Raw genomic sequence first — 13,135 nt, 5'->3', positions numbered from 1 at the left:
ATAATAATAATAATAATAATAATAATAATAATAATAATAATAATAATAATAATAATAATAATAATAATAATACTGATGATGATGATGATGATTAGGTTTTTACCGCGCCCAGGAACAATCATCAGGTCATTGGACAGGCGCCCGCAGAAATAAAACAATAAAAATAAACAATACAATGCAGGACAGTCTTCAGAAAAATAAATGAAATAACAAGAGAACGCACAGACAAAAAGAAATCAGCGCCAAATGGGAAGAACGAAAAGACAAGTGAATCATGAAAAGGGGTGAAAAATAAAGGGTAATAGACCCAACTATGTAGAATCCCCTCGAAGAAAGGGGTAATATAATAATGACCAATGTGAGGTTGTCAATTAAACATAGACGTGTACTCAACTTTTGCATGTTTGGTTGTGCCACGGCCATGCGATAGAGCGAATTTATATATTCACGCCTCGCTCTGTTCGTAGGCCAGCCGCTTTCATGTGGTCTGGACTGATTGATTGATTTGTGTGGTTTAACGTCCCTAAACCACCGTTTGATTATGAGAGACGCCGTAGTGGAGGCCTCCGGAAATTTTGACCACCTGCGGTTCTTTAACGTGCACCGAAATCTGAGTACACGTGCCTACAACATTCCCGCCTCCATCGGAAATGCAGCCGCCACAGCCGGGATCCAAACCCGCGACCTGCGGGTCAGCAGCCGAGTACCTTAGCCACTAGACCACCTCGTTTGTGTATATATATATATATATATATATATATATATACATATATATATATATATATATATATATATATATATATATATATATATATATATATATATATATATATATATATATATATATATATATATATATATATATATATATATAACGTACTTTCTCTTTCAGGCTTTAGTCCAGAATCACGTAGTGCTAAAGTATATGGCAGCAAGCTTGATATATTCAAAAACTTATGTAAATGGTATTACGAACGCTAACTCAAGCACAGATTTTTATAAGAGATCTGGCGCATAATTCTGAAAGCCTTTCGTTCGGAGGCGCACTTTTACCATCGCTCAGCCAACTTACTTAATAACATTAGAAGGATTTGCTGAAGTTTTCTACTACAAATGGTTCTGGTGCAAGATAATTTTGTTCATCGGGGCCTAGGATCCATATGAACGAAATTTTCTTCGGCTGAAAACGTGCCCGAAAAAAAAATATATTGTTTGGTCAAGGTGTCAGTAGACTCGTGATTCAAATAAGCTCCATAAATTCGCCCCCGAGTTTGCATCCAAAAAATATTGGAACGATATCTTTCACATATTTGTAGGTAAATAAATGAACAATGAATATTGTTGGAATATATATATATATATATATATATATATATATATATATATATATATATATATATATATATATATATATATATATATTTATATATATATATATTTATATATATATATATATATATATATATATATATATATATATATATATATATATATATATATATATATATATATATATATATATATATATATATACACATGTATATGTATATCATAAGTTGAAAATACGCATTGAATAACTGCATTAAGTTAAATCTTTGCCCCCTAGAACGATGCTATGAGTGACACTGTAGTTGAAGATTCTGAGTAAATGTTAGTTATTGGGTTTAATAAACGTGTTTTAGTTGTATTTATACCAGATTTTTTTCATATATGAATTTCCCAACAAATTGTGGCTGGAGCAATTGGTGAGAAACCGGCAAAGCCAATGAGATTCTGTGGCAGGTACGACGGGCTGAGATCCCATTTCTACCCACGTATGCTTACATCCGCGAGAGTTGAAGTGCCATTATGTGCGATTATTGAGACGTTTTTCACCAACCTAATCTCCGGTGGCACCTTTTTAAATTTTCCACGTAAACAAACTAGCACATGCTCAGAAAGAGAGAAATGAAAACTATAAAATTGAGAAAACTCTGGCGTCCTCTCTGCATTTCCTTCGTGTAGTGTGGGTATCGTGTGTTTTGCATACTCTTTTTTTATGAATGTAAAATCAGGTTACTGATGTTGACTTTTCTCAGCCCTCTCACTTCAAATAGTGGCGAAAAAGGAACACGACGCACGCCTGAAAATGATTCCAGCTGCATTTGAGTAAATGATGCAGGTCGCAACTTTTCCCTTTGTTGTTGTGTACGCCTACCAATTTTTTATACACGCCAATACGCCGTACTTTTACTTTTTTCACGCATTGCTCGCAGATCGGCACTTTGCCAGAAGGACATCGTGAGCATGCGCGCAGCTCAAGATCCCGTTGCTTTACAACGTTTTTTAAGGGAGTTTTTCCTTAACGCCAAGGGCACGACGCAACACAAACAAAACGATGGCTTGACTTCGCTACCACGGCAATCTCTGAGTGGTCGCTGCCCCCCAGTGTAGATTGAGGAAAACCTTGACTACATTGAAGGTAGGCGATGAGTTTCAGAGTATGTCATGCGTTAATATTTCCTCGTCGCATTGCAGCACCTGGTGTCGTTCAGTCTTAAAAATATTTCCGGTAATACAAATGCGATTACTGCGCGGAAGCTTCTCAAGGCAAAGGCAACCCTCAGTGTTTTATTTCGAATTTTCTCCTACACTTTACCTATAACAACATTTTGTTCTCTTTCATATGAGGCGTTGGTGTTTTTTGTGACACCGTTATCGCAACGTATTCCAAACGGAGTTTGTTGTCAGCACTGATATTATCTACCAAAAAAAAAAAAGCTTTGGGACTTGCAAAAACTAAAGGGTAAAGCAAAGATAAGGAGTTCCGAAAATCATGGTGGCTTGAAGAGAAAATATTTTCCTTGGAGGTCTAGTTTGCAAGACACGAAAAGGCCTCATCGAACGCGTCTGAATTTCTTCCTTAAATATAGTCACACTCAAGAACACCACTCTTTATTGAGACTTTGACATACGCTGTATTTTTTATGCTTCTCTGAGCTTACATACATTGCATACATGTGCCTCTTTGACAGAGAAATACATGTCACGAATTGCAAGGTGTTTAAGACCAACTTGCAAAAAATATTTATAGTGCAAATGCGGGAGATATAAAAAGGTAAATCTTTTTCTTTTATGCTATTAGTACAAGGGGATGTAATGACGACTTACTAGCTACCACAATAAGACAAGATAAGACAATTAACAAGCTATTTTTTCTTTTTTTCCTTCGTTAAGTTCTCACATACCCTCTGGTGGTGCTTTTCGTAAATTACTGAGAACTCTCGACTCCGCACCACGGTATACAGACACATACATTTTGAAGATTCGCGTTGAAATAATTTCATATCTATGCGAACGGGCTGTCTTGAAGATCGAACAAAAATGGGGAACAATATCTCGAGAATCGCCATTCTGGCTCACACCCACAATATAACTGATGAAAACAAATCAGATGCTTCATTTTCATATACCATTTCTTATGAGTACCATGCATTCACTGCAGGAGTGTTATATATACGCGCTTATATCACGTGCCTAATTTATCTGCATGTGTCAAAGAGGTACACGAAGACGTAGTGGTTCTCGTGCATGTGCCTTCGTTGTGGCTGTGCTGTGCTGACCGCTCTCTGCACTTGGACGTTGCGAAGCCATCTGGTAAGTCGCTTTAGTTCAAAAACGTGACATTTTATTGGTGTATGTGCTGGGTATTCTCACCTATGCGACAGACTCCTCTCAGTAGCAGGAACGCCAACCAGAATCCGGAGCTGACACACCATGCTAGTGCAAAATTCAGTGCACCATGCAAGTCGGAGAATTCGAGGTCTGGCTCCCGAGTTTGCGCCTCGCTCTACAGCTACAAAGTCGACAGGTATAGGAAATGCTACCGCTACCACCTTTTCTACCGCCTGTGCTGCCGCAGCTGCAGCGGGCGCTGCAGCTTCACTTGCCTATTGCGCGCTGCAGAAACCACGCATGCCGAGTCCTTTCCAAGGTGCTCTTTTTGAATTTGTGGAAGACTGGTTGGCTGAGTTCGAGCACGCAGCAGATTTCAACGGTTGAGATGAAGTATCGAAGCTCAGGAATGTGTACTTCAGCCGTATGACTGGTTCTCGTACATGGTTCTGTCGCAGACTTCTCGATACATAGTCGAGCCCTGATCGTCGAGAGCGAGCGTAATGGGTCCTTGAGTCCCACATTCAGATGCCCAAATAACGTGATGTCATGTCATGGGTTATGGTTCATCTGTTCAATCGAGCCGATACCACCATGCCCGACGCAAAGAAGCTGCGTCACTTAATGCGGGGCGTGAAGGAGCAACCAAGTAGTAGCCTCAAATACTGCCAAGACTGTTGCGGAGTTCCTCATTGAAGTGATCGCCATAGAGAAGGAGCTGCAGCAGTGGAATCAGTATAAACGGCAATCTAATGCTACCTGCACCATTAGGCTAGGATCATTCCCGACCGACGTAGAAGCGCTTTGTGAGGACGTTTGGTTGTCCGTGACGAGCTGCAACAGCTGCACCAGGCACATCAGCAGAAGACTACTAACTACAAAGCCAGCATCATATGTGACGAAGTCCAGCAGGCACTCGGTGCACCTTGTCGCGAGACACCTGTACAGCTTGGGGCGCCACTTCAGGCGTTCGCACCTTGCGACGAACGTCGACGCGTGATGTATGCCGACGCTCTGAGACGCACAATCTTGTTGGTGGTGATACCTCCGGTGAGTGCTGGATTCCAGTCCGCCAGTTATGCCGACACATTCGGATACTACTCACCTGCGCCAGTGCCGCTACCCGCAGCAACACCGTATGTCACACTCCAGTCTGCACAGGTGGTGCCTTATTTTGAAGACACTCGGCCCGTCACGCGTAAATCCGACAATCGGCGCATGTCTGACCGAGGACCCCTTTGCTACTACTGTGGTGAGGCGGGTCGCGTGTACCGAGATTGCCAGTACCGCCGACTTTGCCTTCATGGTTTTCCTGCGAATTCACCCCGTCCCTGGTTCGGACAGCCACGACCTGAGTTCGAAGATCTCGGGTGGTGGCTGTTGAGATAAGGCCGCTGATTCTTAACGTGTTGAAGACATCGACCTCCAATTGACACGACTTCGGGCCGAGGGCAATTAAAAAACGCCCGTATCTCAGCCTCGTGACTTTTCAACGAACATACCTGTGCTCATCGACAGTTGACATATAAGACACTGGCGCGAACTACTCGAGTATTAGTGGACAATCGCCAAGTCTACTGAAAAACGTTATCACGCCTTGCACAGGGTTGCACGTACGCCCAGCTGGAGGTCACGTTGTCAAGCAGCTTGGTATGTGCACTGCCAGGCTGAAATTTCCACCTTTTTGGTTAACTCTCTCGTGATACGTGAATTGATTAACGGAATAGACGTTCTTTGGGAATGTGGTGCCTTGATCTACTTGCGCAGACGCTGCTTTTCGTTTTCTGCAGCCAACGCTACGTTGAAAGATACCGGCCCCCGTCCAGCCACTATTCGTGTTTCCGATGACAGCGTCACAATACCACCTCGTGCGAGTATCCTGATCCAGGTGACCTGCAAGGGCATAAGTGACGGTGAAACACTGGCAGAGTGCAACGCCTGCCTATTACTAGCGCTTGAAATTTCTCTGGCCCGAGGCATCATTAGGATTAAGAATTATCAAGCGAGGTCATGGTCATGAATTTCCTGAATGAACATCGTCACCTTTTCGGTGGCTCTGCCCTCGCCTACGCTGACGCCTTGGAGGATGTCATCGAGTGCTTTGTGTGCGAAGACAGTAGCTGCAATAGAACAGCCAAACCAGATGTTTACATCAACAATGCACTATCAGAAGAGAACCAGAAGGCCTTGCGAAAGCTGTTACTTAAATTGATTTGTTCCATCATATGAAGTCAGTCAGATGCCAACCAAGGAGCGCAGAATAATAACGTACGATGATGCACGACCTATCTACTAACATGCATACCACTTCTCGCAGGAAGAACGTCAAGCAATCAAGGAACAGGTGAAAGAAATGATTGACGATGGCATTATCCAGCCTTCGAACAGCCCGTGGTCATGACCGGTCGACCTGGTCAAGAAGAAAGATGGTACGCTTCGCTTCTTTGTCAATTACAAAAAGCTCAACAACGCCACACAAAAGGACGTTTATCCGCTGCCGCGTATTGATGATTCTCTTGACCAGCTACGCGAGCAAAATAATTTTCTTTTTTTGTTTGAAAATTTGCTATGGGCGAATTGAGGTTTATGAGCGCGAACGTTTAAAATCAGCCTTTGTCACACCCGATAGCCACCACGAATTCCTAATGCTCCCGTTCGGTCTCTGCTCCGCGCCAGCTACCTTCCATGATGGACACTGTGTTAGCCGACTTAAAGTGGCAAAGCTGCCTTGTCTACTTATATGACGTCGTCATGTTTTCTGCCCCCTTCTTCAAACATCTGAATCAGCTAAGACGTGTGCTCGAGGCTATTCGATCAGCTAACCTTGCATTAAAGCCTCAGTAATTTCACTTTGGTTACGAGGAATTGAAGTCCTTTCGCCATGTTGTCAGCGCAGAAAGCGTTCGTTCTGACCATGAGAAAACAACCGATGTAGCAGCCTTCCCGACTCCTTCTGATAATAATAATGTTCGGTGGTTCCTTGGGTTTATGTGCATGACACCGGCGATTTAGGCCGTTTTTTTTTTTTTTCGAAAATTGTCGAACTCCTTACTAGACCCACCAGAGACGACACACCGTTCATTTCAATCTCCGAACAAGAAATGGCATTCACCGAGTGGTGGCATCACCTGGCATCGCCACCTAATCTTGCGCACTTTGACGAGGAAGCCGATCCAGGAATTCATAACGACGGCAGTGACATCGGCCTGGGCGCGGTACTCGGACAGCAGCAGGAGGGGATTGAAAAAGTTATCGCTTACGCAGGTCGCACCCTATCACGCCCAGAGTGCAGCTAGAGCACCCCAGAAAATGACTGCCTAGGCGTCGTATGTGCACTTGCTAAGCTTCGACCTTACCTCTACGGACACTGTTTCAAGGTAGTGACGAATCGTCACTCGCTGTACTGGCTGGCGAATTTACGAGACCCTTCCGGACGACTAGCTCGATGAAGCCTACAATTGCAGAAGTATGACCTTACTATCGTGTATAAGTAGGGTCGTGCGCACGAAGAGGCAGACACGTTGTCACACCCGTCAGTTGAGCCTGCCGCTCAAAACCTCGAAGACGAATTCTCTTTCTTTGGAGCCGTAAGCATGACAGATGTGGTTACAAAGCAGTGTGCGGATGTTCAATTGCGACCTATAATTGAACATCTCGAGGGCCGTGATGTATCTCTACCCCCGCGTATAACTCGCACATTGTCAACCTTTTGTATGCGACAGGGCGTGCTGTTCGTGTATGAATTGTCGAAGCCAATATCATTTGGCTTCGACAATTGATATCTAGAAAGCGTGTTTTTTTTATTCCGTATATATATGTAATAACAAAAATATTTGGAGATTTTCAGAGCTCTATTCCACCTTGCATATCAATGCAAGGTGGAATAGTTCGCAATAATTTTGGTGCATAAAACATCTGCACAGGAGAGCCATTCAGAGAGCAAACACCCGTAGCAGCCAATGTCTGCTTATTTAGACTCTGCACTAGCTTTTCGCCACTACCGTTTCCTAGCATGCTAATCACTACAGCTGTCGTGTGTAACCATGTACTGAAATATGATACGATGAAAATTGTAGGCCCTGATAACATACGTGTTATATTTTGAGACAATATTCTTAATGAACCTCTTGGTATTTATCAATCATTCTTTCAGTCCACTTAACCACCTAGTTTTCATAGCTCTGAAAAGGTTACAAGGTTGTTCTCGTACATGAGTACGATACCCCACGGTGTTCTAGTGGCTAACGCACTCAGCTGCTGACCCGCAGGTCACGGGATCGCACCTCGGCCATGGCGGCTGCATTATCAATAGAGGCGAAAATGCTTGAGGCCTGAGTGCTTAGATTAGGGTTCACGTTTAAAAACCCCAAATGATCGAAATATCTAAATACCTCCACTATGGTGTTTCTCATAATCATATGGTGGTTTCCGGACGTTAAACCCCAACAAAAAAGTACATAAGAATGGAAATAAACAGGTCATTGTGTAACTGTAGACCTATTTCATTATATTGTAAAGAAATGCAGCACATCATCTATGACGGGTCGGAACATAAAATTGTCTCAACTACAGAACATTGCTTTTGTTGTGGCTTTTCGATGGTAACACAATTACTAAAGTTTCCCCATGATATTGCATCCCAACATAATGGTAAAGCAACGCTTGATGCAATTTTCAGTGACTACAGTAAAGAATTTGACACAGCAAGTAATAAGAAACTTTTGACTAAACTCAGGGCAATATTTCACGACCCAGACGTTTAGGCTGCATAAAGGACTACATAAGATAGAAAATCCGATTTGTCACATTTAACCAAATTTAGTCCTCTTAGGTCAATGTCACATTCGGTTCACCACAGGTATCTGTTGTGCGCCAATTACTCATCATCTACATAAATAACGTTGTTAAAGTATACCTAACGATGAATTTATTGAGTCATATTGCCAAACTGCGTTCACCGACGAGCTTTGTGTACTTTTGTGATATAGTAAGATGTTTTTCGATGTATATACTCTGTTTTCATATTGTAGTTTTAGTGTAAGTATGTTGTACTCATTCGTGCAATATCTTGCTATGCAAGATGGCAGTATGTGTTAATATAACTTAAAAATGTGAATAAAGTTTTACTCTTCCATTAGGAAATTATGGGATCAATAGCGGTCAAAAAAGGGTTGCACCAGGCTTCAACCAACGTTTTGACAAGGAAGATGTCTCAGTCTCCGAGGTCAGGGAGATAAAAAACAAGTCCTTGGGCATATCGGAATAGTACTGAGTTTAGTACATATATTCTCGAAAAGTGTATTTATACATCGCAGAATGTGTAATCCATTCTCATATCTAAGCAAAGAGAAATATAAATGGCTAAGGAATTCGTTCTATACCAACGCAGTGGCTTTTTTTATATTATTTCGTATGTGCTTCTAATGCCGCTCGGAAAACGACGTCCGGTAAAATGAGGAGCTTGTCAAATGATTGACTTCTTTGTGGGGTTTCACGTCCCAAAACCACCATATTGTTATGAGAGACGCCGTAAATGAGGGCTCCGAAAATTTTGACCACCTGAGGTACTTTAATGTGCACCAATATCTGAGCACACAGGCGTACCACGTTTTCACCTCTATCGAAAATGCAGCTGCCGCAGCCTGGATTTGATCCCGCGACATGCGGATCAGCAGCCGAGTACCTTAGCCACTAGACCACCACCGCGAGGCAAGCTTATCAGCTGTGGTTTATTAAACAAGCCTCCATCACGTGACGCCGTGAACGCAGGTTCTAGTGCTAACGAATGAAGAGCAGTGAGCATTTTTTCAAACAGGTGTATTTAAGATGAGATTGATAAAATAATGCTTTGCCCATATCAAGATTGAGTCACATTACATGTATTCATATTTTTTCGCAGGGTCCATAGGTACTAGTATTCCTTAATCAGTTGTTCAATATTATTTAGCAAGGGTTACCTGGCCCCTGCTTACAATCATTCAGTGTGTTTGTAAGCAAGAAATAAGAACGTATGTATGGTACATGGATATAGGGACATTCTTTACGTTTGTGAACGATGCATCCTTTAAATAAACAGAGTGGCGAACTATCATGTCGCGTATTGCACTTCAAAAACGAGAAAAACAACAAAAAAACTATATGAAATGTGAATGTGGTAAGTTGTCTCTGAAATCGAAACGACCCCTTCTGTAGCGATTGGCAGGCGTGGTACCTCCAGATAGCTTGTGCTACCTGCAAAGATTGCTTGTAAAAACATTATGTTTTATTTGACCTCTATCAAATTCTTATGTCACCGAACATGCATTCAGCGATACCACAGTCTTGCGAATTTCTCCGTGGCACATACTTTCTGTTGCAAAAAAAATGGTGAGCTTCAAAAGACTTTTTGGTGGCAGCTACAACAGAACTAGGGTGCATACTAAGCATTTTGTTTGTCTTGCGAACATAGATGTGGCCCTGAAGTTTCAATACTTGTAACTTTCCGATGCATTTTCATTCATTATTGTTTTGTTAGCCTTTACCTTATCCTAAGTGCAAGCGACCATCGAAGGAAAAAAGAGAGTGCTTTGACCACCTCCCCCCCCCCCTTTTTTTTTTTGGAGTCCTTATCATTTTCCGGGTATAGAAGTTTTTTTTTTTTCGAATGAGACGTGAACTGTCTTTTGAACGTTAAGGAGCACTAGAATCACCGTGCGCACTGGCGCGCGAGCGGGTTTGTCACGTGATATTTTTTTTGTATTTTGCCGGCATTTGTAATGAGCAGAAAAACACTAATACTAAATAGATGGAAAGCTCAAAACTGTTTAATCGGACGTTTTGCAAACCGATCTACAACTTTCTCGTAGAATTTTTTATTTATCTTTGTTCCTTCAATGGTTAGTTATTTAAACAAATCTAATGAAACAATATTCTAGAACAGAAGAAAATAGTCCGAATAACTCTAGGCAATGGTTAGCGAAATGCATTGGCTTATGTTTAAACTCTGGCTAATATATATATATATATATATATATATATATATATATATATATATATATATATATATATATATATATATATATATATATATATATATATATATATATATATATATATATATATATATATATATAAAAGGGATAAGGGGAGGGTCGCTGCCCGCTCATAATAAGTTCACGTGCTACGTGACGCCAAACATGCGAATAAGAGTGTTTTCACACTCGTTATTCGGCTTATAGATGGCGCTGACTGTCACTCCTACTTCTAAATTCACATATAAAACCCAAAAAAGTGGATGGAGGGAAGGCCGCTGTGATAGCTCAGTGGTTACAGCATCGAACGCGTTATTCGAAGGTCGTAGGTTCGATTCCTGCTCACGGCTGGTTATTTTTTCATCAACTTTTCTTTCTTCTTTCTTTTTATTTTACATTCCATTAGTTCTAATAACTTCCCCTGTACATTCCTTGGCATTACTGTCTGTTAGATATCATTAATATTGTGTTAAAACACGGAAAAACGAGCCCTTAGGCATACACTTCTTTCCCTTTTATATATATCTATATATATATATCTATATATATATATATATATATATATATATATATATATATATATATATATATATATATATATATATATATATATATATATATATATATATATATATATATATATATATATATTTATTTATTTATTTATATATATATATATATATATATATATATATATATATATATATATATATATATATATATGTATATATATATATATATATATATATATATAGTTATAAACTTGAGAATAGTGCAGTATAGAAAACAAAACAATAAAATATTTATTTATTTATTTAATCCTAACAGTTTCGGCTGGTGGACCAGCCTTCTTCGGAGGATGTAAGTCGTAAGTTTTCACTTACATGCTCCGAAGAAGGCTGGTCCACCATCCGAAACTGTTAGGATTAAATAAATATTTTATTGTTTTGTTTCCTATACTGCACTATTCTCGAAGTTTATAACTTTTATTACGGTAGCCGGAAGAAACTCTGATCATCTATTTCATCTATATATATATATATATATATATATATATATATATATATATATATATATATATATATATATATATATATGAGGGGGAGGGGGGATACGTTTTATATGTGCTCATACGTAACATCATTCGTGAATACCGCAAACATTTCGGTGACAAGAATTATGCTCTCTCTGGATTGCAAGAGCTCGCTTCTGAACATTCAACAAAGACCATAGCCAAGTCACTAGATCTCTAGGCATTAACCAATAAAACAAAAGATGATGCAAATGCAACATTGCTTACTTCTCATAACCCAGGGGTCCAAGTTCCGGATGCTGCGCATCAACCTCAAGAGGCCAACCGTACAGGAAGGTGAAAGGTCCGCCTGTAGCAGCCGCTGAGTCATACCACTGTCTTGGTTGTTCAACATATTGCCCACGAATTCCTTTAGTTTGTCTATCAGCCCTGGAGTTGGGCTCTCGGGGACCGCACACGCGCACGGCAAGGCTACGTAGCCCACTACGGTGCACAGGAGGAGAACACGCAGTGTCTTCATTGCTTGACTGCAGTATAGTCTGACACTTCTTGCTTGAACTCACAGAATTCTTTTGGGGTATTTTAGTGCTTTACACGAAAATGAATTTTTCAATTCCCTGACTAAAAAAGTGCCTGCATGGCAAACTTCAAGGCAAACGTTTCACCTTAGAGCTTGCTAGGAGAGCAAATTTCAACGCCAAATGTATATCCTAAAGTAAAATAAAAAACGTGTCAGCAGGCGTGCTGCTTCATGGATAACTTCGGCCCTTTCATCACTGCTGTCGTCTCAGGTGAAGGGAGAGCCCGTCCGCTGATAAAGCTTCTGTCGGAGCTGACCCAGTCGCGTCAATTTCTACGGGCGATTCTCGGTCTCGTGGCAACCCTATATAGCCTCCGTCATCCACCCGGTCAAAGGGAAAGGGCCATCGGCCACCACACGCGTGCCTAACGGCGTCATTACCGAAAAGGGTGAGGGTGGAGACTGCGTGCTTGAAGTGTGGCCTGGTGAAACGCGTGCTACGTGACGGGTCATCTGGCGTCGCGCCTTCCCCGTAAGGTCCTTGACGGGGAGCCCGGCACCGCTCCGGGTGCAGCACGTGGAGTACGTACGTATCACCTTCATAACGTAGTCAGCACCTCGTAAGCATTAGTCCGTTTCCTCCACTTTCGACATCGGCGCCTGCGTAAATGATTGGGCGCTTACCACTTGCGCAATGCCACTGGTGATGACTAAAGAGGCAGGAAGACTTTCATTTTCACCAATCTTTTGTCCTTGATCACATCAGACACATTTGAAATAGATGGTACTGCATGCGTTTTGAACAAACGTGACAGCCATGGAGCAACCAGATCATCAAATATACAACCAAATTTTTCACCAGTTAACCTGTCGAACAGGAGACTAATGGGTATCAATGCAATGAGTTGTTGAGCGAAA

General features: G+C 41.3%; 1 protein-coding gene across 1 annotated transcript in view; it reads right to left on the bottom strand.

The window, feature by feature from the left end:
* LOC119177216 (nose resistant to fluoxetine protein 6) overlaps positions 1-12,567 on the bottom strand; it is a 48,791-nt gene extending 36,224 nt beyond the window's left edge. Inside the window, exon 1 of the mRNA XM_037428634.2 lies at positions 11,965-12,567. Within this exon, the coding sequence (XP_037284531.2) occupies positions 11,965-12,217 (253 nt within the window). The 5' untranslated portion in view covers positions 12,218-12,567. The remainder of the gene's footprint in view (positions 1-11,964) is intronic.
* Positions 12,568-13,135: the final 568 nt, after the last annotated feature.

The sequence above is a fragment of the Rhipicephalus microplus genome, chromosome X, assembly GCF_043290135.1.
Source record: "Rhipicephalus microplus isolate Deutch F79 chromosome X, USDA_Rmic, whole genome shotgun sequence".
In the NCBI taxonomy this organism is placed as follows: domain Eukaryota; kingdom Metazoa; phylum Arthropoda; class Arachnida; order Ixodida; family Ixodidae; genus Rhipicephalus; species Rhipicephalus microplus.
Note: the sequence above shows the minus strand (reverse complement) of the source record. Positions and strands in the feature narration are given on the sequence as shown.